Below are 24,216 nucleotides of genomic sequence, written 5' to 3'. Positions count from 1 at the left end.
TCTCTTCATTCACTGCCCTTCAGATGCAGTGAGTGATCTAGACACATACACAAACACACACACGCACACACACACAAGCCTGTTCTTTCCGGATGGCAGAAAACCAGTGCTTGATATCAGCCAAAAAAATAAAAAAAGATAAAAATAAAGCTCCAGGAGGAGGCTGAGGTGCTTTTTAGAGAGATCTCAGATGGAGGAATGGGTTTAGTTTCAGGCTCTGTTTTTTTTCTTCTCCTCCGCAGACCATTAACAGCTGTGTTCCTCTGAATGTAGAAAAAAAAAACCTTCAAAGTTCAATATTGAGATGATGATGCGGATGTGTGTGAAAATATTCCCGCGTCTGAAGCACACTGAAGCACTGATCCTCATTAAAGTCATGAAAACTTATTCAATTGAACATTTTTCAAGACATTTTCCAAATTACATTCTTTTTGTTTACGTTTTTATCTGGTTTTCTTCAGGGTTTTTTTTAACAAATCAAAAAGGATTTCCAATTTAGATATTAACAAAAATGCTTTTTAACCACTAAAATAAAATCATTCCAGCTTTTATTTTTCTAGATGGAGTCTTTAATTTGTACACAAATTATAAAAATACAAAAAATATAGGATCAATTAGTCCTGACAGCATATGTTTAGGACATTGTAACTTATTAAACTAAGTTATTCATGTTCTAACTTAATTGTATAAGTTATGCAAGCTGTTTTAAGTCAGTTAAACAATATATAAGTTCAATGGACTCATGAAGTTAATTTGATTCATCTTAAAAATGTAAGGCAAACAGGATTTGTTTACAGTGTCGTTACCAATAAGGAAATCCAGTTAAATGAAATCATGAAAATGTATTTACAGTAATCTAACAACTGAATTGTTTTTCATAAAAACATTTGTAGATTCATTCTAATGTAGTTTCTGTAGACATTAAAAGCATGTCTAATGAACAGAAATATTGTGACAAATATTTAATTTTACAACAAATTAAGATTAAGAATAAATGAATACTTTTTCAATTTTACAGTTTTTCACCTTTCTAGATGCTGTTTATTTTATGCTTTTCATTTGTAGAAACCATAAAATGGATGTCTGATCTAAGATAAAATAAAATATTCAGTTTAATGTAAAGCTTACTTAATTTAACTACCAAAATAAAAGAATAATAAAAAAAAAATCTAAATTCATTTTTTCTGTTGTTTTCTGCGTTTTTTATTTTGTAGCAATCAGTTCAAGTTCATATAATCTGTTAATTGAAACTATGAAAATTGATTCTATTCAACATTTTTCAAATGTCATTTTAAATTTTTTAGCAATCAAAAAAAAGGTCAAATTAATAGAAAATCATGAAACATTTAATTTCACAACAATTTATTCATGCATGCATTCATTTTCTTGGGGTCGCCAGAGCTGAATCAACGGCCAACTTCTCCAGCATATGTTTTATGCAGTAGATGCCCTTCCAGCTGCAACCAATCACTGGGATACATCCATACACACTCATTCACACACACATACACTATGGACAATTTAGCTTACCCAATTCACCTATACCGCAGGATTTGTTGACTTGTGGGGGAAACCAGAGCACCTGGAGTAAACCCACGTGAACACGGGGAGATCATGCAAACTCCACATAGAAATGGCAACTGACCCAGCTGGGGCTCGAACCAGTGACCTTCTTGCTGTGCAACGATCGTGCTACCCATTGCGCCATTAAGAATAAATTATTAATAAGAATAAATTCTACAAAATTTTCCATTTTCAGTTTTTACCTTTCTAAATTCAGTTTGTTTTTGTTTTTTTTTAGTTGTGGAAACCAAAATGCATGTACAATTAACTGAAAATCATGAAGCTTAAAATAATAAAATAAAATAAAATAAAATAAAATAAAATAAAATAAAATAAAATAAAATAAAATAAAATAAAATAAAATAAAATAAAATAAAATAAAATAAAATAAAATAAAATAAAAAATTAAATTAAAAAAGAAATTAAATTAAATGAAATAAAATAAAAAATAAAAAAATGAAATGAAATGAAATGCAATAAAATATAATACAATAAAATAAAATAAAATAAAATAAAAAATGAAATAAAATAAAATATAATAAAATACAATAAAAAAAATGAAATAAAATAAAATAAAATAAAATAAAATAAAAAATTTAATTAAATTAAAAAAGAAATGAAATGAAATGAAATAAAATAAAATAAAAAATAAAAAAATGAAATGAAATGAAATGCAATAAAAATAAAATAAAATAAAATAAAATAAAATAAAATAAAATAAAATAAAAAATAAAATAAAATAAAATAAAATAAAATAAAATAAAATAAAATAAAATAAAATAAAATAGGAGGTTCATTCCACTGTGACCAAGAGATTAAGCCAAATGAAAATGAATTATTAAATTAAAATAAAATAAAATGATTTTAAAAAAGTAATAAATTCTAACTACAATAAATAAAATGATTAAAAAAAAAAATAATAAAATAAATAAATAAATAAATAAATTTAAAATAAAATAAAATAAAATAAAACTAAATTAAAATGATTATAAAAAATCTAAACTATTTTTGTTGTAGTTTTTTTGCGGTTTTTATTTTGTAGTAATCAAAAGTTAATTAAAACCATGAACATGTAATCTATTCAACAACAATTATTGTTTTTTCATTTTAATTTTGCAGATTCATTTTATTCCAGTTTTTAATATAGCAATTTAAACATTTCTAATGAATAGAAAATCATGAAACATTAATCTGTTTTATTATGTATCAATATTATTATTCATTTTTATTTCTTATTTAACTTTCAGTCAAAACAAAACAAACAAACAAAATATATTTTTCATAAAAACCTGTTCAAAAGACTATAAAAATATGCATTCCTATTCATTCATTCATTCATTCATTTTTCCCTGGCTTAGTCTCTATTTCAGAGGTCGCCACAGTGGAATGAACCTCCAACTATTCCAGCATATGTTTTATGCAGCGGATGCCCTTTCAGCCGCAACCCAGTACTGGGAAACCCACATACACACTCTTATTCAGACACATATACTCATACACTACGGCCAATTTAGTTCATCCAATGCACCTATAGTGCATGTCTTTGGACTTGTGGGGGAAACTGGAGCACCCGGAGAAAACCCATGCGAACACGAGGAGAACATACAAACTTCACATAGACACGCCAACTGGCCCAGCCGGGACTCGAACCAGCGGCCTTCTTGCTGTGAGGCAACAATACTAATCACTGAGCCTGTATTCCTATTGAAAAAGACCTATTCCTCCAAATGACTTTGTTTTTGCGGAGAGAGATGCTGATGTGGATGTTGTGAATGATTATAACTGGTCTGAACCACTGAAGCACTGATGATAATTAAACAGCAGTCAATAAACGGGCCTGCACATCCACCAGAAATGGTGCTCTGAAGCAGAACGCTATTAAATGAGATTTCATAACCCTTTCTGCTGGATGGCCACTCATTACATCAACGAAACGAGGACAGGAGGCTTATTTTAATGGCAGCTGAGTAAGAACTGCTCAAATATAGCAATTATACTTGCTCTTAAAACTCTTACATATGCCAGACTCATCAACATGTGAATTACTGCTGTGCGTGGATGATATCAGATTTACATTATGCATCAATGCAAGAATGGTAATTATTCACATGCCAAAAAGCACTGCCAACACACTAGCAAAGCAACAAGGGTTTGTGTAATGTTGGGTTGACTTGTAGTGTCTGAGATTGTTTCTTCTCATTATTACAAACAATCTGAATAAATGTACAGTTGTGTATTGTAGTTCATAGTATTTTATATTCATCACTTTTATTATTATTTCCTTCTCTTTCTTTATCTTTTAAATAATCATATTAGTCTTTTTTTCCTATTTGTGTATATATTTCTGACAGTTCGAATTGTGTTTTTTTTAAATGTATGTATATACTGGCCACTTTATTAGGTACACCTGTTCAACTGCTCGTTAATGCAAATTTCTTATCAGCCAAGCACATGGCAGCAACTTCATGCATTTAGGCATGTTGACATGGTCAAGAGGATCTGCTGCAGTTCAAGCCGAGCATCAGAATGAGGAATAAAGGTGATTTAAGTGACTTTAAACGTGGCATGATTGATAGCGCCAGACAGGCTGATCTGAGCATTTCAGAAACTGCTGATCTACTGGGATTTTCACGCACAATCATCTCTAGGGTTTACAAAGAATGGTCTGAAAAAAATAAAATATCCAGTGAGCAGCAGTTCTGTCGGTGCAAATGCCTTGTTGATGCAAGAGGTGCTAGGAGAATGGCCACACTGGTTTGAACTGATTGGAAGGCAACAGTAACTCAAATAAACAGTCGTTATAGCCAAGATATGCAGAAGAGCATCTCTGAACGCACAACACGTCCAAACTTGAGGCGGATGGGCTACAGCAGCAGAAGACCACACTGGGTGCCACTTCAATTGGACTGAATTGAATTTGATACACATATCCTTACACTGGCTGCCTGTTAAGTTTCGTATTGAATTTAAAATATTGCTTCTTACATATAAAGCTTTTAAATAATCTTCTGTCTCGCTACAATCCAACTCGCTCTTTAAGGTCTCAAAACTCAGGGCTTCTGGTAGTACCTAGAATAGCAAAGTCGAGTAAAGGAGGTCGAGCCTTCTTATTTATAGCTCCTAAACTCTGGAATAGCCTTCCTGATAACGTCCGAGGCTCAGACACACTCTCCCAATTCAAAACTAGATTAAAGACCTATCTGTTCAGTAAAGCATACACTTAGTGCACCACTTGGGGGCTTCCACACAGGTTATGCATCTTGTTGATATACACTGTGAACATCAGCTACGCTAATTATTTTCTTTATTCTCCATTTCCACCTGGGGATACTCTTCCCGAGGTCCTCAGACTATGCAGAGTCACTGACTCGATCCAAGACCAACGACGAGATGATCCCAAGGTTTTTTATATCCTGGACCTGGCCATCCTGAGCAGCTACTGTGATGGTCATGGAGGAGTGGAGAACATGAGACTGATTCCTGTGACGCTCCAGAGACAGACGAGTCTTCGCTGAGGCCAGCTTCCAGCCTCCGCCACTGAGACTACAGCTCTGCACAAGACGTTTGGCCAGCGGAGAAATTAAAATGGTCGTGCCCAACTGAGCCTGGTTTCTCTCAAGGTTTTTTTTTCTTCACTTCCACCTTTAGTGAAGTTTTTTTTTTCCCTCTCCGCTGTCGCCACTGGCTTGCATGGTTCAGGATCTGTAGAGCTGCGCATCGTTGGATTTGCTCTTCAATATTTGGACTCTCAGTAGTGATTATTAAACCACACTGAACTGAGCTAAACTGAACTGAACTTAAACACTAAAAACTAAACTACACTGTTCCTATTTACTGTGACCTTTTATGTGAAGCTGCTTTGACACAATCTACATTGTATAAGCGCTATACAAATAAAGGTGAATTGAATTGAACATAAAATCTACATGTTAGGGCAAAATAGGCCTTTTTTTAAAGAGCAAAAATCAAGAGAAACAAAAAATATATATAGAATTTTGTTGAATTTTTGTCATTTGTAATTTTTTTTTCCAATAAATTGCATGGCATTGCATTTCCCAATACTCTACACTGTAAAAAATGCAGGGTTCCACACAACTCATTCATGTTGACCCAACACAAACTGATTAAGTTAACTAAACACTTTTAACAAATTTATGTGGATTAAACATAAAACAATTAAGTTGTACCAATGAAATCTCAAGAATTGTGTCGCTTCAGCTAATTTTAATTTAGTTTGAACAAGTAAAATTTTTTTTTTTGAGTCTACAGAACAAACCATCATTATACAATAATTTGCATTATTACATTATCTTGTCTAATTAAAACTATTATATTTAGCACATTTCTTCTCGTTATACAGAAATTGGAGAAAAAATATCCAGGATAATTCAGAAGAGCTAATAATTCTGTTTTCAACTGTACATGCCAGCTTAGTAAAAAGTAAAATACACAAATCAATTACAAACATAGAGCCAATGAAAATAATGGAATTGTTACATTGGCATCAGATTAGAGGTAAAAACTGTGTCATGCTGGCTCACTGTAACCAGTTGACCTCAGTGTGTGTATTTCCTAATAACATCATTGCTAGATAAACGGATTGTCCATTGGCAGCAGGTGGAGGAGGTTTATTTTTCCAGATGTGGTTTGTCCTGGACAGTAGGTCATATCAGTAATTGAGGTCAGCTGGTGTTATCACATGTAATTTTGCTCATAGACCAGCTGTGACATGGAGCAATAAAAAGCATTACACAGCAGTTTGCTGAAATAAACTGCAAATTGAGAATGGCTCTGAAGTCACATCTTGTCCTGCCAAATTCAGCACATAAATGAGCAGGCATTCTGACCACAGCTGTCTGTCCTGGTAAACACCTTGTAGAGACGTTGCACATTCTGTAGCTTTATTGAATAATGTTTCATACAGTTGAAGACAAAATTAAAATGAACCCTGTTGAATTGTAATTATTTTTTTAGCCATGCGTACAAAATATTTTACAAATTTCATGATCACCAGCAATTTAGCCTGTGCAGATCGCTGGAGAACCTCACATCTGCCACTGTATGAAATACAACTCCCAGAAGTATTTGCACTCACACACCAACTCCTCATTCCCTCTGATGACACACACACAGCTGGAAGCTCTTGATGGACTGATTACTAGAGCTGTGTCCCAAATGACACACCATACACTATGCACTTATGCACTGTGTACTTATGCACTTAAACACTCAACAGCATAGTATCTGTAGTGTCGACCAAAATGGAACAAAAACTTTTTTTACTAAGCGGAAAATCCAAACTGTTTCCCTGATGACGTTTGATGGCTGCCAATTTAGTGAAATAAATGACCAAAGTTCAATTCAATTTTCAATTCAATTCACCTTTATTTGTATAGCGCTTATACAATGTAGATTGTGTCAAAGCAGCTTCACATAAAAGGTCACAGTAAATAGGAACAGTGTAGTTAAGTTTGTAGTGTTTAAGTTCAGTTCAGTTTAGCTCAGTTCAGTGTGGTTTAATAATCACTACTGAGAGTCCAAATATTGAAGAGCAAATCCAACGATGCGCAGCTCTACAGATCCTGAACCATGCAAGCCAGTGGCGACAGCGGAGAGGGAAAAAAAACTTCACTAAAGGCGGAAGTGAAGAAAAAAAACCTTGAGAGAAACCAGGCTCAGTTGGGCACGACCATTTTAATTTCTCCGCTGGCCAAACGTCTTGTGCAGAGCTGCAGTCTCAGTGGCGGAGGCTGGAAGCTGGCCTCAGCGAAGACTCGTCTGTCTCTGGAGCGTCATAGGAAACAGTCTCATGTTCTCCACTCAAAGTACCAAATAATACCTGCCATGATTGTAACCACATTCACCATCGGGAGGCGGTATAATCACTCTTGTAGGAGAATTTTGCTCTCACAATCTAAAATAAAAAACAGTAATTCAACATGAGCGCCTGAAATCTCCGTCCCTTTCGCTACGTGAGCAAAGCTGTGGTCGTTGAGTGCGTGAAGTGTCCAACGTTACACACTTCATTTTAGCAGCTGAATAAGTGAATCATCACGGTAATTAAAGTACACTTATTTATTAATTTTTTTTTAGAGTTTTCAGTGTAAATGCACTTCTTACACTACTTATACTACAAAATGGCGTAGAATAGTGCATAAGTATGCGATTTGGGACGCACATTAGGACTATAAAGAAGACCTAGCACACAGACACATACACACACACACACACACGCACACACACACGCATACAAACACGCGCACACACACACACTCTTTGCTGAGTCTTGTTATACTGTAAGTAAGCATTACAAAGCGTTTCCTTTCCTTTCCTTTCCTTGCCCCGACCATTCGCCTGTACTCTGACTGCACTATTGGATTATGTACTGCCTGACTATTCTCTTAATAAACTGCACTTGGATCCTCAACTCCATTGTATTCCGACTTATTACAGCAAGATACTAGTATTCAGGTTAATGTGCAATTCAAGAAAAAAATGTCTTAAGGGAGAGCCGTTAAAATTGATCAATTACAACTTTTTAATATATATTTATATTTAATTCCAGCTAAAAAATAATAATAGTAATGTTAAGACTTGCTCTGGAATAAAAATGTAAAAGTATGATACTGTGAAAATAATATCATCCTGTGGAAAAAAAATTCCCTTTCTCTGTTGAAAATCACTTGGGAAATATCATATTATTATTTATTTAAAAAAATATTAATTACCTTCTATTAAATTTAATATCATTGATATTTATAATTATTATATTAATTTAGTACAGTGAATTAAATAAATGTAAAAAGAAAAAGAAAAAAATGTTTTGACAATGTATGTTCTGTGTATATTTATTATGTATGTATATATATATATATATATATATATATATATATATATATATATATATATATATACACATGCGTGCATATATCTGAGAAAACGTTCACTTATGTTTAGTTATAAAATATATACACTCACCGGCCACTTAATTAGGTGTAGATGATCTGCTGCAATTCAAGCCGAGCATCAGAAAGGGGAAGAAAGGTGATTTAGATGACTTTGAACGTGGCATAGTTGTTGGTGCCAGACGAGCTGGTCTGAGTATTTCAGAAACTGCTGATCTACTGGGATTTTCATGCACAACCATCTCTATGGTTTACAAACAATGGTCTGAAAAAGAGAAAGTATCCAGTGAGCGGCAGTTCTGCGGACACAAATGCCTTGTTGATGCCAGAGGTCAGAGGAGAATGGCCTGACTGGTTTAAGCTGATAGAAAGGCATAAGGTGGATGGGCTACAGCAGCAGAAGACCATACCGGGTGCTACTTCTGTCAGCTTAGAACAGAAAACTGAGGCTACAATTCACACAGGCTCACCAACATTGGACAATAGAAGATTGGAAAAACGTTGCCTGGTCTGATGAGTCTTGATTTCTGCTGCGACGGATGGTAGGGTCAGAATTTGGCATCAGCAACAAGAAAGCATGGATCCATCCTGCCTTGTATCAACGGGTCAGGCTGGTGGTGGTGATGTAATGGTGTGGGGAATATTTTCTTGGTACACTTTAGGTCCATTAGTACCAATTGAGCATCGTATCAACGCCACAGCCTACCTGGGTATTGTTGTTGACCATGTCCATCCCTTTATGACCACAGTGTACTCATCTTCTGATGGCTTCTTCCAGCAGGATAACGCACCATGTCATAAAGCGCAAAATCATCTCAGACTGGTTTCTTGAAAAAGACAATGAGTTTACTGTACTCAAATGGCCTCCACAGTTACCAGAGCACAATCCAATAAAGCACCTATGGGATGTGGTGGAACGGGAGATTCGCATCATGGAACACCTACCTGATGCTATCATGTCAATATGGACTGAAATCTATAAGGAATATTTCCATACCTTTTTGAACCTATGCCACGAAGGATTAAGGCAGTTTTGAAGGCAATAGGGGGTCCAACCCAGTACTAGTAAGGTGTACCTAATAAAGTGGCCAGCGAGTGTATGTATATCATACAAATTATAGATGCATTTCAATATCTATGCATTTTTTTATTAGTTTTGATTTATGTAAGTGTATTTTATATAGTTAAATATATATAGCATTTGCTGCTTCATGGCATCACAACAAGCCAAACTCTGCAGCTCAACTGTTTTCTCTGTGGTCTGAAAGCGTGAAGTGAAGCCTGTGATTCTGCTTGATGCTGCATTCGGCAAGTCAATCTCAAGTTATCAGCAGTTATTCAAGCGGTGTTCATTCCTGCTGTCCCGCTCACAGCCTTCATCTCCAGGCCTGCGGTGTGGAGCCACTTCAGCTAAGCTCAAGGCAATCGCTTCTAGCCGGAGCGAGAGATTCACTCCCCTGGAGTCACCAGGTCCTGGATAAAGCCCACATTACAGCAGAAACAGCATTCAGCCAGCACTAACCCACAGAGCCTACAGCTTATTCAGGGATGTGGGACAGAAAGTTGTCTGATGATAGATCGTCTAAGAAATAATTGCGATTATGCAGATTTATTCAATTCAAATGATTTGTACGGTGCTTTTCACAGTAATTATCGTTCCAAAATAGCTTTACAAAAGGTGCATGGTATAGACTAATTTCACATGGCCGCCATTTTAAACAGTGAAATCGAGGCTGCGGTGGGAAGAAACCTGGAAGTATCACCTGAGTCATACAGGAATATTGTGTACCTGGCTGTATATCTTATCAACGAAGAGAAAGCGACACAATTTTATATTTTCACTGCCTTCAGAGTGACCCGAAAGTTCGTTCTGAATGAATAGTGAAAATAAAAAGGGATATCGGACCCTAAGGGAAATGGCACTAGTTAGCTAAAGTTTTCTTTCCCAAACACACGTTTTAGATGCCATTTATCAAACTCAATGTAATGAACTGATACATTCACTATATTAGACTTGTCAGGATACAAAATTTCAGTAATGAAATAAAAAAAAGTCAATTTCCCATTAACATTTGAGGCACTGTTGATGGCAGGCATTCTTAAACACCACTGATTTCCCATTGTGTTCACGTGCTCAACAGAAATGACTGTGATTGGCCGTGAAGGTCATCAGTTCACCGCACTTCACTGATGTTTACCGAGTGCAAACACAGGCGAGCGATCCGCTTAATGAATCGACTGATTTTCATGGCATTAAAACGCTCCAGTGTTTGTGCATCCGTGTTTGCAATCTGTGAAGAGCGCTGAACTGATGATCTTCACGGCCAATCACAGTCATTTCTGTTGAGCACCGGTGAATACTATGGCAAATCAGCTGTTTCAGAACGTGCTCAGCAGTGCTTAAATGTTAGCGGGAAATGGATGTTTTTAAAACTTCAGTACCGGGACAACACTATTACAGACAACACGAGGGTGTGCTACAGATGACTGCATTGTTTTCTCACTGACTGGGATACATAGGCTGAAGCAGAGAAGCTTTCTCACTGTGTTTACCTGGTGCCATAAACTGAAGCCTAGGAGGACACTTAAGTATATTACTCTTAAAGAGACTGTGGTTTGGTTTAATGTCTAATATGCTTTTAAGTGTTTAAATTAAACTGAACTGATTGATATTAAAGTGATGTTTACACCATATCTACATATTGAAATCGCGGCAACAGCTGGAGGTTTGTAGTACACAACATGTTGTTTCAATGCTTACTGTGCTAATCCTATACTTCCGGGTTTCTTCCCACCACAGCCTCGCTTTCGTTCTTTAAAAAAGCAGCCACGTGAAATAAGCGTATTACATTACAGTCAAAATCAGGAAAGTAAAGGAGTTGTGTCTTTTCCAAAAAGGGAATGTCTATGTGTATAATACATTTTCAATGTGTATTTGATAAAGATTTATTGACCTACTGAACTGGTACGCACCGCTTGCCCTTAGCTACTGTTGCTAACTGTCTATCATTGACAGCTGTCAGTATGAAAAAATGAGACATGTCCCAAATTGCATACTTATGCACTATTCTATGCCCCTTTGTATTATGAATAGAATACTAATAGTGCGTTCACACAGAAATGGATGAAGCATTAATTGTAAATTATTCACATGTTAAGTTTATGCAAAGATGCAATAGGCATCATGCAGTGCAGTTTGCGTGAATGGCACTGCACAAGAGCATTTTGGGCGTTTGACACACATATAACTCATGATTCACGCTAACTGCTCGAGTTTAAAAATAAAATTTTTTTGCAAAAAATTCACGCTGCAATAACCAATCAGGGGCTTTCTCTAGTATCGGCCATCTTCCAGTTGCAGCACCTTGAGGAGTTGTTAAAACTCACCACGCTGAGTGATCTGATGGACCCAGACATGCCACTGAACAAATCCATGTCTTTTTTCAGTCTTCCATAGCTCATAAAGCACAGCTAAACTCGCAAAAATCCAAGTCAGCCATTTTGCAACAAAACTGGAGCGATTTTGAATCTGAAGTGAAATTCATACGTGAATGATATGCGCGCCTCTGTTGCCTAGCAACTTCCTGCCGACAAAAACCTGTCTGACAACAGAAAACAAATTGAAAAAAAACAATGTGATAGCAAAAACAGCTTTAATTCAGACACATCTTTCGAAACAACATTTTCAGTGTCATGAAAAAACCTTGTGAAAGTGAAAATCGCAGGTGTTCTAGTAACTCTTTGACGTAAACATGATGTGACAATATGACGTCTTATAAAAGAACACTCAGAATGATGGCTATGGTAACCCTAGCAGTTATAGAAATATAGTAGTTCCAGTGGGATCTGCTTGAAATCAAAACCTACAATATTTATTCGGCTAGCTCACATTGTGCTTTTTAAATTGAATAATTAATCAGTGCAAATGAATTCAATGATTTTTTTGTTGTTGTGCTAGTCTTCAATGAAAGTCTGCACATGGTGTGTGGACTGGCAGCCCTTCTGTTGACATCAACCTGAAGGATTCCATAGCAACTGCATATTAATAACCTCTCTTACTGTTAGTCAGAGCCACAGAGAGAGAGAGAAATGTGACAACTCCATTGAATCCAACAGAACATTTTTTTCAACAGCAATGGCGGCCCAAAGAGCTTCTCGAAAGTTCCCAGAAGTTAGTACTAACAGCGGAGTCTCTCTTTTGCACTTTTGAAAGGGATGAAGTTTCTAAAAATAAATTGTGTATGTTTTAATATTATCTAACATTATTTTAATTATCCGCAAAGCATTTCCTGGAACTATTACATGTGACGAACATTTTGGACTTCTTGGACATCGCAGCTCTCTCTCTCTCTCTCTATGGCACTGCCGTTAGTTTGCACTTTAGGGAATAATGTGCAAAATAAAGTCACGCCCCCTACTCCATATTCTGTTTCAGTTGGAAGAATATCAAAAAGCTGAAATAAAAGTCTCTGCAAACTTTTAAGGCAATTTTCTGGATATTTACACTTTTTTTGATCCCTTAAATTACTTTTTTTTTAATAGTTTTTATATCCAATCCAAAAAAAAACCATAGATCAAAAGTGACACTTATGACGGGTTTTATGATCCAGAGTCACAAATGTGGCACACCTAGTTTATGCAGATGTTATTTTAGGCTATGCCAGTGCTTCACAGACTGTCTGGACATTTCTGCAAGTGTTCAAGTTCATTTATTTATAAAGCACATTTAAAAACAGCCACAAGACTGACCAAAGTGCTGTACATGAGACATAAAAATAAACCAATGGAAACGACTAAATAATAAATAAATAGTGTTACCTTGAGGTCGTGCTTGCGGGCCTCCTGCATGTCCTGTATGGCGCAGCAGTGAGCCTCCTGCAGCCGCTGCTGTCTGTGCTGGTGCTCCATCTCCATCTCCTCCAGCTGCTGGCCCAGGTGTTCCCGCTCCTGACTGAACTGAGCCTGCAGCTGCTGCAGAGAGTGCTGCGACTGCGAGAGCTGCATCTCCAGACTCTGCTTCAGCAGAGAGATCTGCACACACAGATAAAGAGGAATAATGAAGAAAAAAAAAAGAATACTATTGTAAAAGTCTTAATGAATGGAATGTTGGAGGTTTATATTTCTTTTATAAGGTTTTCTACATGGAATATCAATTACAACATTCACTTACAACATTCCATGTTGTTGTTAAAGGTTCAGGACACCCTGGAGTACTTTTTTGGATGTTTCAACAGATTTGTGTGTATTGAGAATCAGTTAAGACTATAGCCCCATTTACACATACAGACCTTTCTGGATAATTGCCGGTAATTTTCCGGAAAGGTCTGTATGTGTGAACAGGCCCTTTTTAAAAATACCGGTAAATTCATTCATGCTATTTTCCAAAAAGAGAAGTTGTAACATTACCGGTAAACTGCCGGAATGCTACCCTGTGTAAAGCAGAAGGAAGATTGTCGGAAAGAGCGCATTCACGTCTAGAACGCGCTGATGTGTGATGTCTACTTTAGCCAATCAGAACATTGAAACACATTCACATCCACGCTGTTTATGAAGATAAAAGCCTTTGAATATTTTTCCAGACAGTTCAGTTGCGTGATGCGTCTCGTTTGCACGTGAAGCAGCCGGTAAGCCCCAGCACACACACATATTATGTACTTCTCAACATGTGAAAGTGTTTCTCTATATGTTTTCATCAAAGTTTTTCACAATACTGATCCATCCACAGAGTTTGTAATGTAGTCAAATGTGTACAAATACTAGCGCAGCCGTTTAGAGCTCATTTCTGATTAATGATGTCAGAATTTGCCGGTATTTTGGAATGGATGTGTGAATGGTCTTTTCCGAAAAAATTCCAGAACGATCTTGGCTATGTGAACAGATTTTTTTAAAAATCTACCAGTAAAGTTGTTCTGGAAATTTTCCGGATATTTACTGGTATCACTGTGTGAAAGGACTAATGTTAGCCCCTGTCAGCTTTGTGGGGAAAACAGGATAATTTTGAGCTTTTGTCAGCTAATCTTCCAAGTTTCAAATTATATTTGAATCAAAATCGGTGACGTAGCGCGAATCTGCTAGTGGAGTGATGATGTGTGGGTTTCTCATTATTATTCATAGTGGAATTTTCTTATCCTATGAGAAGACCCTGCTTCCTAATTTTTCACAAGAGCATGTGGTTTTTGAAAGCAAGGCAGACCAGCCAAACTGTGACCCAATGACTGGGTGAGATCGCGTCTGCTCACGGCACAGGTCATATGTGTTTGTTTTCATGATCCACTGGGTTTGTTGTATGCTTTTCCCATGCGATTTTGTCAGGGCCTATACAGCAAAGCTGTTGGTTTGCAGCTAGCATTTTTGTCGGAAGAACTGTACGAGAAATGGAGAATGGCAGACTTTGTCTTTTAGCAGCTTACTATTCAGACACATCGTCTACATCCGTGCTGCTGTGTTACCCATATGTTTAAAATCTTAAAGATTACCAGCAGGGTTAATGGTTGAAATAGATAGGGCAAGAGACCTGCTGCACTGCTATTCACTGTGTCTGCATTCAGACCCGAGGATTCAGGAGGAGAGAAGTCCTCCTCATTTATAGTGTTTATATTAACATGATTATCTTCATGATGATATAAAAAATTGTGGTTATGTGTAAATGAAATTATGAATAACAAATGTAGCAGGGCATTAAATTACTTATAATTCATTTCTTTGCATTTTATTGTAAACTATAAAATCATGCATCTCCTCATGATTTGTCTCTCATTTTGTAAGCTAACTAACAGTTGTTCGCTCCCCTCTTTTTCCCCTGCTTTGCCAGTCACGCCCACTCCTCCCTCTGCTAACAGCGCTCCATGCCCATTATGGAGCATTTTCTGAAAAAATTTTGAGGTAGACCTGAACTGAAAGGGTGGGTTTTTATGGCTCTTTAACACTACCCTAAAATAAAGACTTCGCTCCCTCCACAGCCTATAACTTCCATTGAAAAAACTAAATAAACATAATTAATATAAAAAAAATGTATTATATGATAATAATAAAGATAAATAAATGAAAAATGAAAATGAATATTAAATATGTATTCATATATTACTGCTTAGCTTAAGAATCAAGAGAGTTAGCCAGTAGATAACCTAAAAAGGGGCGCCACAACTTGTCAAAAAATTAAATAAATAAAAAGAACCAGTAAGTGATAGTCTAGTTTTTTTGTGAACGCTTCTTTTATCCATGCATTAAATGAGGGTGGAGAGACATGTTTCCACTTTACAGGATGAGACCTCTTGCTAGTAAAGTAGTAAAAGCTAAAGCCTTTCAGACCATTACTGAAAGGTTAGCATCTACTGCCAACCCAAAAATGGACAGAAGTGGATTTGTAACCAGATCTATGTCTAAGTTTGAAATATTTTAGTCCAATAATCAAATAACTTAGGGCATTCTCAAGGTTTTTGTTTTTAAAACTGAAACATCCCAACTGATTTGATTCCAGTTTGTATCAAACAACAGGATTTGATGAATAATGTAACAACTACTAAATAAAAATAAAATAAAACAACTAAATAAATAATGTTTCTCCTAAAAAGAAATTTAAAATGTCAAATTAAAAAATGTAAAAAAATAAAATAAAAATAATAATAATAATGCTAATAATAATAATAATAATAATAATAATAATAATAATAATAATAATAATAATAATAATAATAATAATAATAATAATAATGCTAATAATAATAATAATAATAATAATAATAATAATGATAATAATAATAATAATAATAATAATGATGATGATGATGATAATAATAATAATAATAATAATAATAATAATAATAATAATGATGCTGATGATAATAATAATAATAATAATAATGATGATGATGATGATGATAATAATAATAATAATAATAATAATAATAATAATAATAATGATGCTGATGATAATAATAATAATAATAATAATGATGATGATGATGATGATGATGATGATTATAATAATAATAATATTGATAATAATGATAATGATAATAATGATAATAATAATAATAATAATAATAATAATAATAATAATAATGATGCAGATGATAATAATAATAATGATAATAATAATAATAATAATAATAATAATAATGATGATGCAGATGATAATAATAATAATGATAATAATAATAATAATAATAATAATAATAATAATGATGCTGATGATAATAATAATAATGATGATAATAATAATAATAATAATAATAATAATAATAATAATAATAATAATAATAATAATAATAATAATAATAATAATGATGATGCTGATGATAATAATAATAATGATAATAATGATAATAATAATAATAATAATAATAATAATAATAATAATAATAATAATAATAATAATAATAATAATAATAACATTAATGATGATCACACAAAGTAAAAAAAAAAACATTAAAATAGAACTTGAAATATTTAAAAAAGAAAATAGAATAGAAATGTAATTCAAATATAAAAATGATGAATAAAAATGAGAGAAAATTATATTGGTGTCTGAATTATGTCTGTCATCATTTACTCACACTCCAATTGTTTAAATCAGAAAAAATAACTATTCTGAAAAAAAATTAATAAATAAATAAATAAATAAAATGGATGCATGCATGGATGATTGGGCGAATGTGAGAAATCTGTGACCATTGATTTCTAAAGTATTTATTTTTTCAACTATAGATGCCAAACATTACCACGTTCCAGCATTTTCAAAATATTGTAATTTGTGTTCAACAGAATAAAGAAACGCATTAAGATTTGAAACCACTTGAGGGTGAGAAAATATTGAGACATTTTCATTTTTGTGTGAACTAGTCCTTTAAACCTAATGACATGAATCCATAATTTTCCATTATATATGAGTAACAGTAATAGAGCCTTTTTTAGCAACCACTGCTGATTAGCTAAACATTGCAAAACACGCTCCTTGAAAAGACCACAAGAGGATAAACCGAAAAAAGTCTGCTTACGCAAGCAGCATTTGTATTTCCACAAACTGCTAACAGGCTTCTGTGCGCAAACACTCACTGGCTCTGGTTTTCCTCTGTGAATTGAGCTGTGAGATCAGAATGTGGCTGTAAATTCAAGTCTAAAAGGAATGTCTGGGACGAGGTGAGAAGATAAACATGGGGTCTGATTTGATCACCATTCAATATGTTGGAGCACATGAGCTGATCCTTAATATACAAAAAGATGCAATAATGAGAGACTATTTTTTATTTGGGCTTCCAATGATTATAAATGCATCTGAATAACCTTCCTTTCCTCTAAAACCACTCAATAGCCCCTTTCAAACATACAGACTTTGTGATAGAGGGGTCATTTTTGAATATATCAGTAAATTTGTTCCATTTTAGTGGCTAATTCGTACGAATACATACAAGTTCAGTCATATGCAACTGTACGATTTTAAAAAAGAGGCGTGGCACCCAACCCCGCCCCTAAACCCAACCGTCATTGGGTGATGAGCAAATCGTACTAAAGTGTGCTACTAAAGGTCACACAAAAAATAAAAAATAAATTATGTATACCTACATAAGTAACTCAAACAGTAATAGATGTCTTAACACTAAATGTGAAGAAACAGACCGACCCACTGGTCCTCCCAATCAGCTAATCCGGGCCTGATCATGACTTCATCAAAATATGCCTTTGCTTGTTGTTAAAACGTGCCTTCTAGTGGAGAAAATAACATACTGTGCCTTTAATGATGCAAAGAAAAAGTGATATTTGATTCCTTCATTAATTTTATGTACAGTAGGATTTTATTTATAAAACAGCACATGCTTCATTTTATTGTTTCTACCTTGTTCTGCAGGTGATTATTAAGCTGCACTTACACTTTTGACTGTTTGGGGTTGTTTATAGTCTTCTGAAAGAATATTGTTAATTCCAATAAGACTTTACATATTCTATGGATAAACTGAGAGGAATGAAGAGACGGAGAATAAGAGAATAAATATGTGAGGAGAATAAAACCACCTCATTACTCCCAATTTTTTTTAAATTGTTGACCGTTTACAGTTTAATGGAAGTTATTACCATATCTCATGTTCATTCATAACATAATTAATTTTTTTTTTTTCAATTTTATATCTATATAAAACTTTTTAATACTGACCGTTTCAACTCACTGTTGTTGTTTTTTTGACAGTGAATTTGCTCTGAAGGGGCTGAGGGTCATTTTGAGTTTTTGTTAATGCACTGGCATGGGTGACATTTTCTGAGGGTCTCTAGACGTCTGGGATTGGCTCTGTTATAGCAGGAGGCTTCATTTATTCGTTCTACTGCAGGTCTCATATGACTAGAGGCTGACAGAGAGAGAGAGTTTCGATAAGTCATACGCACCAACAACCCTACACTTGCACAGGCAATAAAACGATGCTGTGCTTGTCGTTGCATCAGCGAATAATTTCATTTTCATGCCAGTAGGATGTGGATTCAGTATGCCTGGATATCAGCGCCGGTGTGCTGCTGACGATGACAAAATATGAACACAAGTTGTAATCTGAAAAATAGATTTTTACACTTGAGAATATGAAGAAAGGTACTGTACTTGCTAGAAAGTTGCTAAAACTTTTGCACAATTTAGCAGACAGATCCGCACATTCTTTTATTCAGCATGTTCATGTCCGTTCGTCTGTCGTCAACAACTGATGAATACACTACCTGACAAAAGTCTTGTCGTCGATCCCAGTTGTATAAACAACAAAAAATAACCTGACTTCTAGTTGATCATTTGGAAAAGTGGCAGAAGGAAGATTATTGTTTTTAATCTGTTTAACTGCATCCCTATAATCACAAATACTAGAAGACTTATACGGGCAAATATAGAAGACCTGGAACACGCAGGACTCAAGATTCTCACAGAAATCAGTCAAGTTTAAGGCGTGTGAGAGATCTGCAGAGTGGATGGCAGCATCAACAGCCTGAGGTATCAAGAACTTTGTGCTGCCCATTACATTACAAACCACAGGAGAGGGCAAATTCTTCAGCAAGATAGCGCTCCTTCTCATACTTCAGCCTCCACACCTAAGTTCAAGGTGCTCCAGGATTGGCCAGCCCAGTCACCGGACATGAACATTATTGAGCAAGTCTGGGGTAAGATGAAGGAGGAGATATTGAAGATGAATCCAAAGAATCTTGATGAACTCTGGGAGTCCTGCAAGAAAGCTTTCTTTGGCATTCCAGATGACTTTATTATTAAGTTATTTGAGTATTGCAGAGATGTAGGGATGCAGTCCTCCAAGCTCATGGGAGAAATAGACAATATTGATTCTTTTTCCACTGTAGCGTGACTTTCTATTCTATACTGTAATCTTTCTTGACAAAAGTGACAAGACTTTTGTCTAAGCAAAGTCAGACCTTACTGTCCTAATTAAATAATTAAAAATCAAGTCATGATCATATTTTATTTTGGTAAAATAAGCGTAATCTAGAGGCCTTTACCTTTCATATAAAATAATCAACCAAACGATCAACTAGAAGTCAAGTTATTATTTTTCATTCCTAAAACTTGGATAGGCAACAAGACTTTTGTCAGTTAGTGTATAACCCACATTATTATTTTATTGTTCGATAGATAAAATAAATCACAATATGGATTAAAAGATCAGTCTACTTGACTTACACTGCAAAATGATAGTAGACACTTTAGAAAATTTACTACACATACATACATACATACATACATACATACATACATACATACATACATACATACATACATACATACATACATACATACATACATACATACATACATACATACATACATATATATATATATATATATATATATATATATAATGCACATCTAATAGTATAAGGTTGATTGTCCTCAAGAAGGTCTTGTGCTTTATCTAGTGCACTAGTGCTGATGATGGGTGACGTTTCAGCAGTGACTGTATTCTCTTCTCCAATAAGCTCTATAGACCTCACCGTGGCAACAAGACTTGATCTGACATATTTAGAGCTCTGAGAAAGAAAGTCTCAGCTGGTTGAAAAAAAAAAAACTGAGCATTCATACAGTATACAGTACAAGTAAATAAAACAATAAAGCTCACGATGATGAAAGCAGACCAGTTATACACTGAAGCTGACAATAAGAAAAGCATCTGTTGTGCAAGTAATACAATAATTTGAGCTAAAATGGCAGCATGGTGGCTCAGTGGTTAGCACTGTCACCTCCAAGCAAGAAAGTTGCAGGTTTGAGTCTTGGCTGAACCAGTTGGCATTTCTTAGTGGAGTTTGCATGTTCTCCCTGCGTTAGCGTAGGTTTCCTCTAGGTGCTCCGGTTTCCCCCACAGTCCAAAGACATGTGCTTTGGTGAATTAAATAAACAAAAATGTTCCATAGTGTATGAGTGTGTGTGTGAATGAGAGTGCATGGGTGTTTCCTTATACTTGGTTACGGCATAAAACATATGCTGGAATAGTTGGCAGTTCATTCCGCTGTGTTGACCTCTGAAATAGAGACTAACGTGAAGGAAAATTAATGAATTTGAGCTAAAATTTCAAACTACAACTGGAGTCACTCACTAAATCTGACGGAATTGTATTGTTCTGCTGTAATTATTTGTATTGGAAGTAGCAGGGAGTTTAATCCTGATTTGAGAGTACAGCTTCTGCCACCATTAAAAGAAGAGTTCACTCAAAAATATAAATTATGTCATCCTTTTCTCCATTTTCTTTCCAATCCAGTTTGAGTATTTTTTTCTCCAAATATATTTTGAGAAACCTGTAACCATTGACTTCCATAATAAAAACAAAATAAATACATACAAACAAAAGGGTAAGAAAATGATGGCATAATCTTCCATTTTTAGGTGAACTGTCTCTTTAAATGAGTTCATCATAACATTAAAAACGTAACATTTGGTGCATATAGAATAGGTGAGTGAAACGCTGTATCTGTCCTAAACAAAATGATCTAAGAAGCATGAAAGTTCAGTTGGGACAAAGAATTTGTACAAAGCAAAAAATAGCATTTCTGAAATAAAACTATTGGCAAGCCAAAAATTACACTACCACTCAAGAGTCTCAACATGAGCCCAAATAAAGGTAATTAAGCTAGCTGCCAGATATCGAGAAACACAATAACGTGAAGAGTTTATATTTCTGCTAAATTCATGAGCAGTTATAGATTAAAACTGTATTAATTAGCATTGTATGGTAAATGTAGATTAAAATTAAATTTACAAATACATTCAAATATCTCACAATAAAAGATGACATGAAATAAGCAACTACACATCAAACTATATTTAAAAAGATGGCACTTGTCCATGACTCAAAGACAAATATTGCCAGTGTCTATTTTACTGTTTCATATTTTTGTAGTTTTCCGGAAATGTAAATATTTCTAAAATAATGTTCCGTCATCAATCAGGGTTACAGATACATACAATTGAAATATTTCTCAAGTGCTGTTTAATGGAGATATTTTTTTTCAACATTTTTAAACATAACGGTAACTCATTTCTAATGACTAATTCATTTTGTCTTTGATATGATAACTACATAATATTTACTAGTTAATATGCAGGATACTAGTATTCTACTTAAAGGGCACCTATAGTATGATGAAAATCATCTTTTGTAAGCTGTTTGGACAGAACTGTGTGTCACTATGTGTGTCAATAACATTGGAGTGATAGAAACACATTAAGTCTCTTTCTTAAAATTTCCTGATGTTAAAATAGGATCCAAATCCCAGTGATTTTGAGGCCCACCGCAACATGAGGTGGCAGTGCGATTCTCCCGCCGACCGATTTGATTGACAGGCACCATGTCTCCATAATAACATGTGTATATACATGTCCACAGAACATTTCTTTGCAAAAAACTTTATTAAAACATAAGTTACAACTCTCTGTGATCAGCTGCACCTCAATAATTAATTTCATAAGATAAAAACGTTTTAAAACGTTAAGAGAATGTTTGTAATAAAAAAAAAAGTTAAATCAATATGTAATCCTTAACTGCTATATTCACCATGGCCACATGTGTGTACTGCAAACAGCATTTGTGTGTGATTCATCATTTCAGAAAGGCTTGAATAGACTCCACCAAATACATCAAATAAACTGACTTGGCATTTTTGACTAGTGACCTTATTTCAACTTCATCTGCGTCTATTTCTATCACTGACTGCTGTTTATCTGACGTAAGGCAGAAGAAGCAGACATGCACATTGGAGCAGTGGGTGGGGAGAAGCAGCTGATTTGGATTTAAAGCCACAGGCTGCAAAAACCCCAGACACCAAAATTCTACATTATATAACAAATAATCTAATGGGTATTTGAGCTGAAACTTTACAGACAAATTCTGGAGACACCAAAGTCTTATCTTACATCTTGTAAAAGTGGTAAAATAGGTGCCTTTAAAGTGATATTAATTTGTTAATTTAATAGAGTTAACTAGGTAAGTCATTGGACAACAGTGGTTTGTTCTTAAAAATATTATGGGGCTAATAATATTATTATTATTTAAATTAAAAAAGAAATATATATATATATATATATATATAGCCAAACTAAAAGACATAAGACTTTCTGTACAAGAAAAAAAATATTATAGAAAACACTGTGTAATGTCCCTGCTCTGTTAAACATCACTTGGGAAATATTTGAAAAAGAATTAAACACGAAATTAAACATACAGTACTTATTCTGACCCGTACTTATATATATAAAAAAGGATTTAAAAGAACAAGGGGTCTTGGCTGAAATCCCGAGCTCCTCTTTATACAAAGCTTCATCGAAAACTGTCATGATGCTGCTAGCATGTTCTTTTACTAGCTTAATTTAAAAGAACTCACCACAGAGTGTCTAATACTCTCATCTCTAGGTGTTGTTTGGGTCGCTTCTTCAAGCCATGCAAAAAAACCGTAAGATTGAATGCTCGGAAATATAATGGCACCCCTTCTCAATATGCCTCATGATCTGAGACATCAATAACTAGCGTAGCTTAAATGGTGTGAGAAGAGTTATGCTCTACACTGAGGGAAAAATGATTGCCTGAGGACCCTGTGGTTTTCAGTGGGTTTCGAATGGGGACTTGCATAAGGTCTCAAACAGAGAGCTTGAAATGTTTTCACCGCCTTGTCATTTTTCAGCCTGGGTTTTTTTTCCCCCATCTGTAATATTCTATTTCCACACTCTAGGCAAGGACAAGTAGACCATGGAAAAATAATTAGCTATAAAATAAAGTGCAGGCATCAGGAGGTCACCGAATAGAGCTAATGAAATATCTTGAAGAAAAAAAAAATCGGAATTATTGGCTTGTAATCTTGTGATTAATGTTGAAAATTATCATTACAGCCATCTAGTGACTATCTAATTGGTGAGCAGATCTTGCAACCTGCAGTTTAACAGCTATCTGACTAGTTATAATATATGTAAGGGATCAAATTTCCAGTAAAAAACAATTTTAATTCGCAATTGGATTTGGATTTTTCAGAGGCTCATTGAAAAAAAACAATATTTTTGTGAAATGCCAAATACATTACGTGCGTTTCGTTGCACGTTTCTGATGACAAATTCAATAGAAGGCGCTGTTTATACTTTTGCGAATCTGAAATACGTTACTTAGGCTACATTTAGTCGTATGTTTCAGATACATGTCCTCCTTATACCTTATACACAACGGCATCTTGATTACAGATCACTTAGACCAGCAAACCACTGACCTAAACCCCTACCTTAAACCAACCAATAGTG

The 24,216-nt window shown here is 34.7% G+C and overlaps 1 protein-coding gene across 2 annotated transcripts in view; it reads right to left on the bottom strand.

Annotated features, from left to right (window-relative positions):
• Positions 1-24,216, bottom strand: part of fam184ab (family with sequence similarity 184 member Ab) — a 264,813-nt gene that overhangs the window by 75,539 nt on the left and 165,058 nt on the right. For both annotated transcript variants that reach the window (XM_056445388.1, XM_056445389.1), the window contains exon 11: positions 13,287-13,499. In XM_056445388.1, the coding sequence (XP_056301363.1) occupies positions 13,287-13,499 (213 nt within the window). The remainder of the gene's footprint in view (positions 1-13,286; positions 13,500-24,216) is intronic.

This window comes from Danio aesculapii, chromosome 20 (genome assembly GCF_903798145.1).
Source record: "Danio aesculapii chromosome 20, fDanAes4.1, whole genome shotgun sequence".
In the NCBI taxonomy this organism is placed as follows: domain Eukaryota; kingdom Metazoa; phylum Chordata; class Actinopteri; order Cypriniformes; family Danionidae; genus Danio; species Danio aesculapii.
Note: the sequence above shows the minus strand (reverse complement) of the source record. Positions and strands in the feature narration are given on the sequence as shown.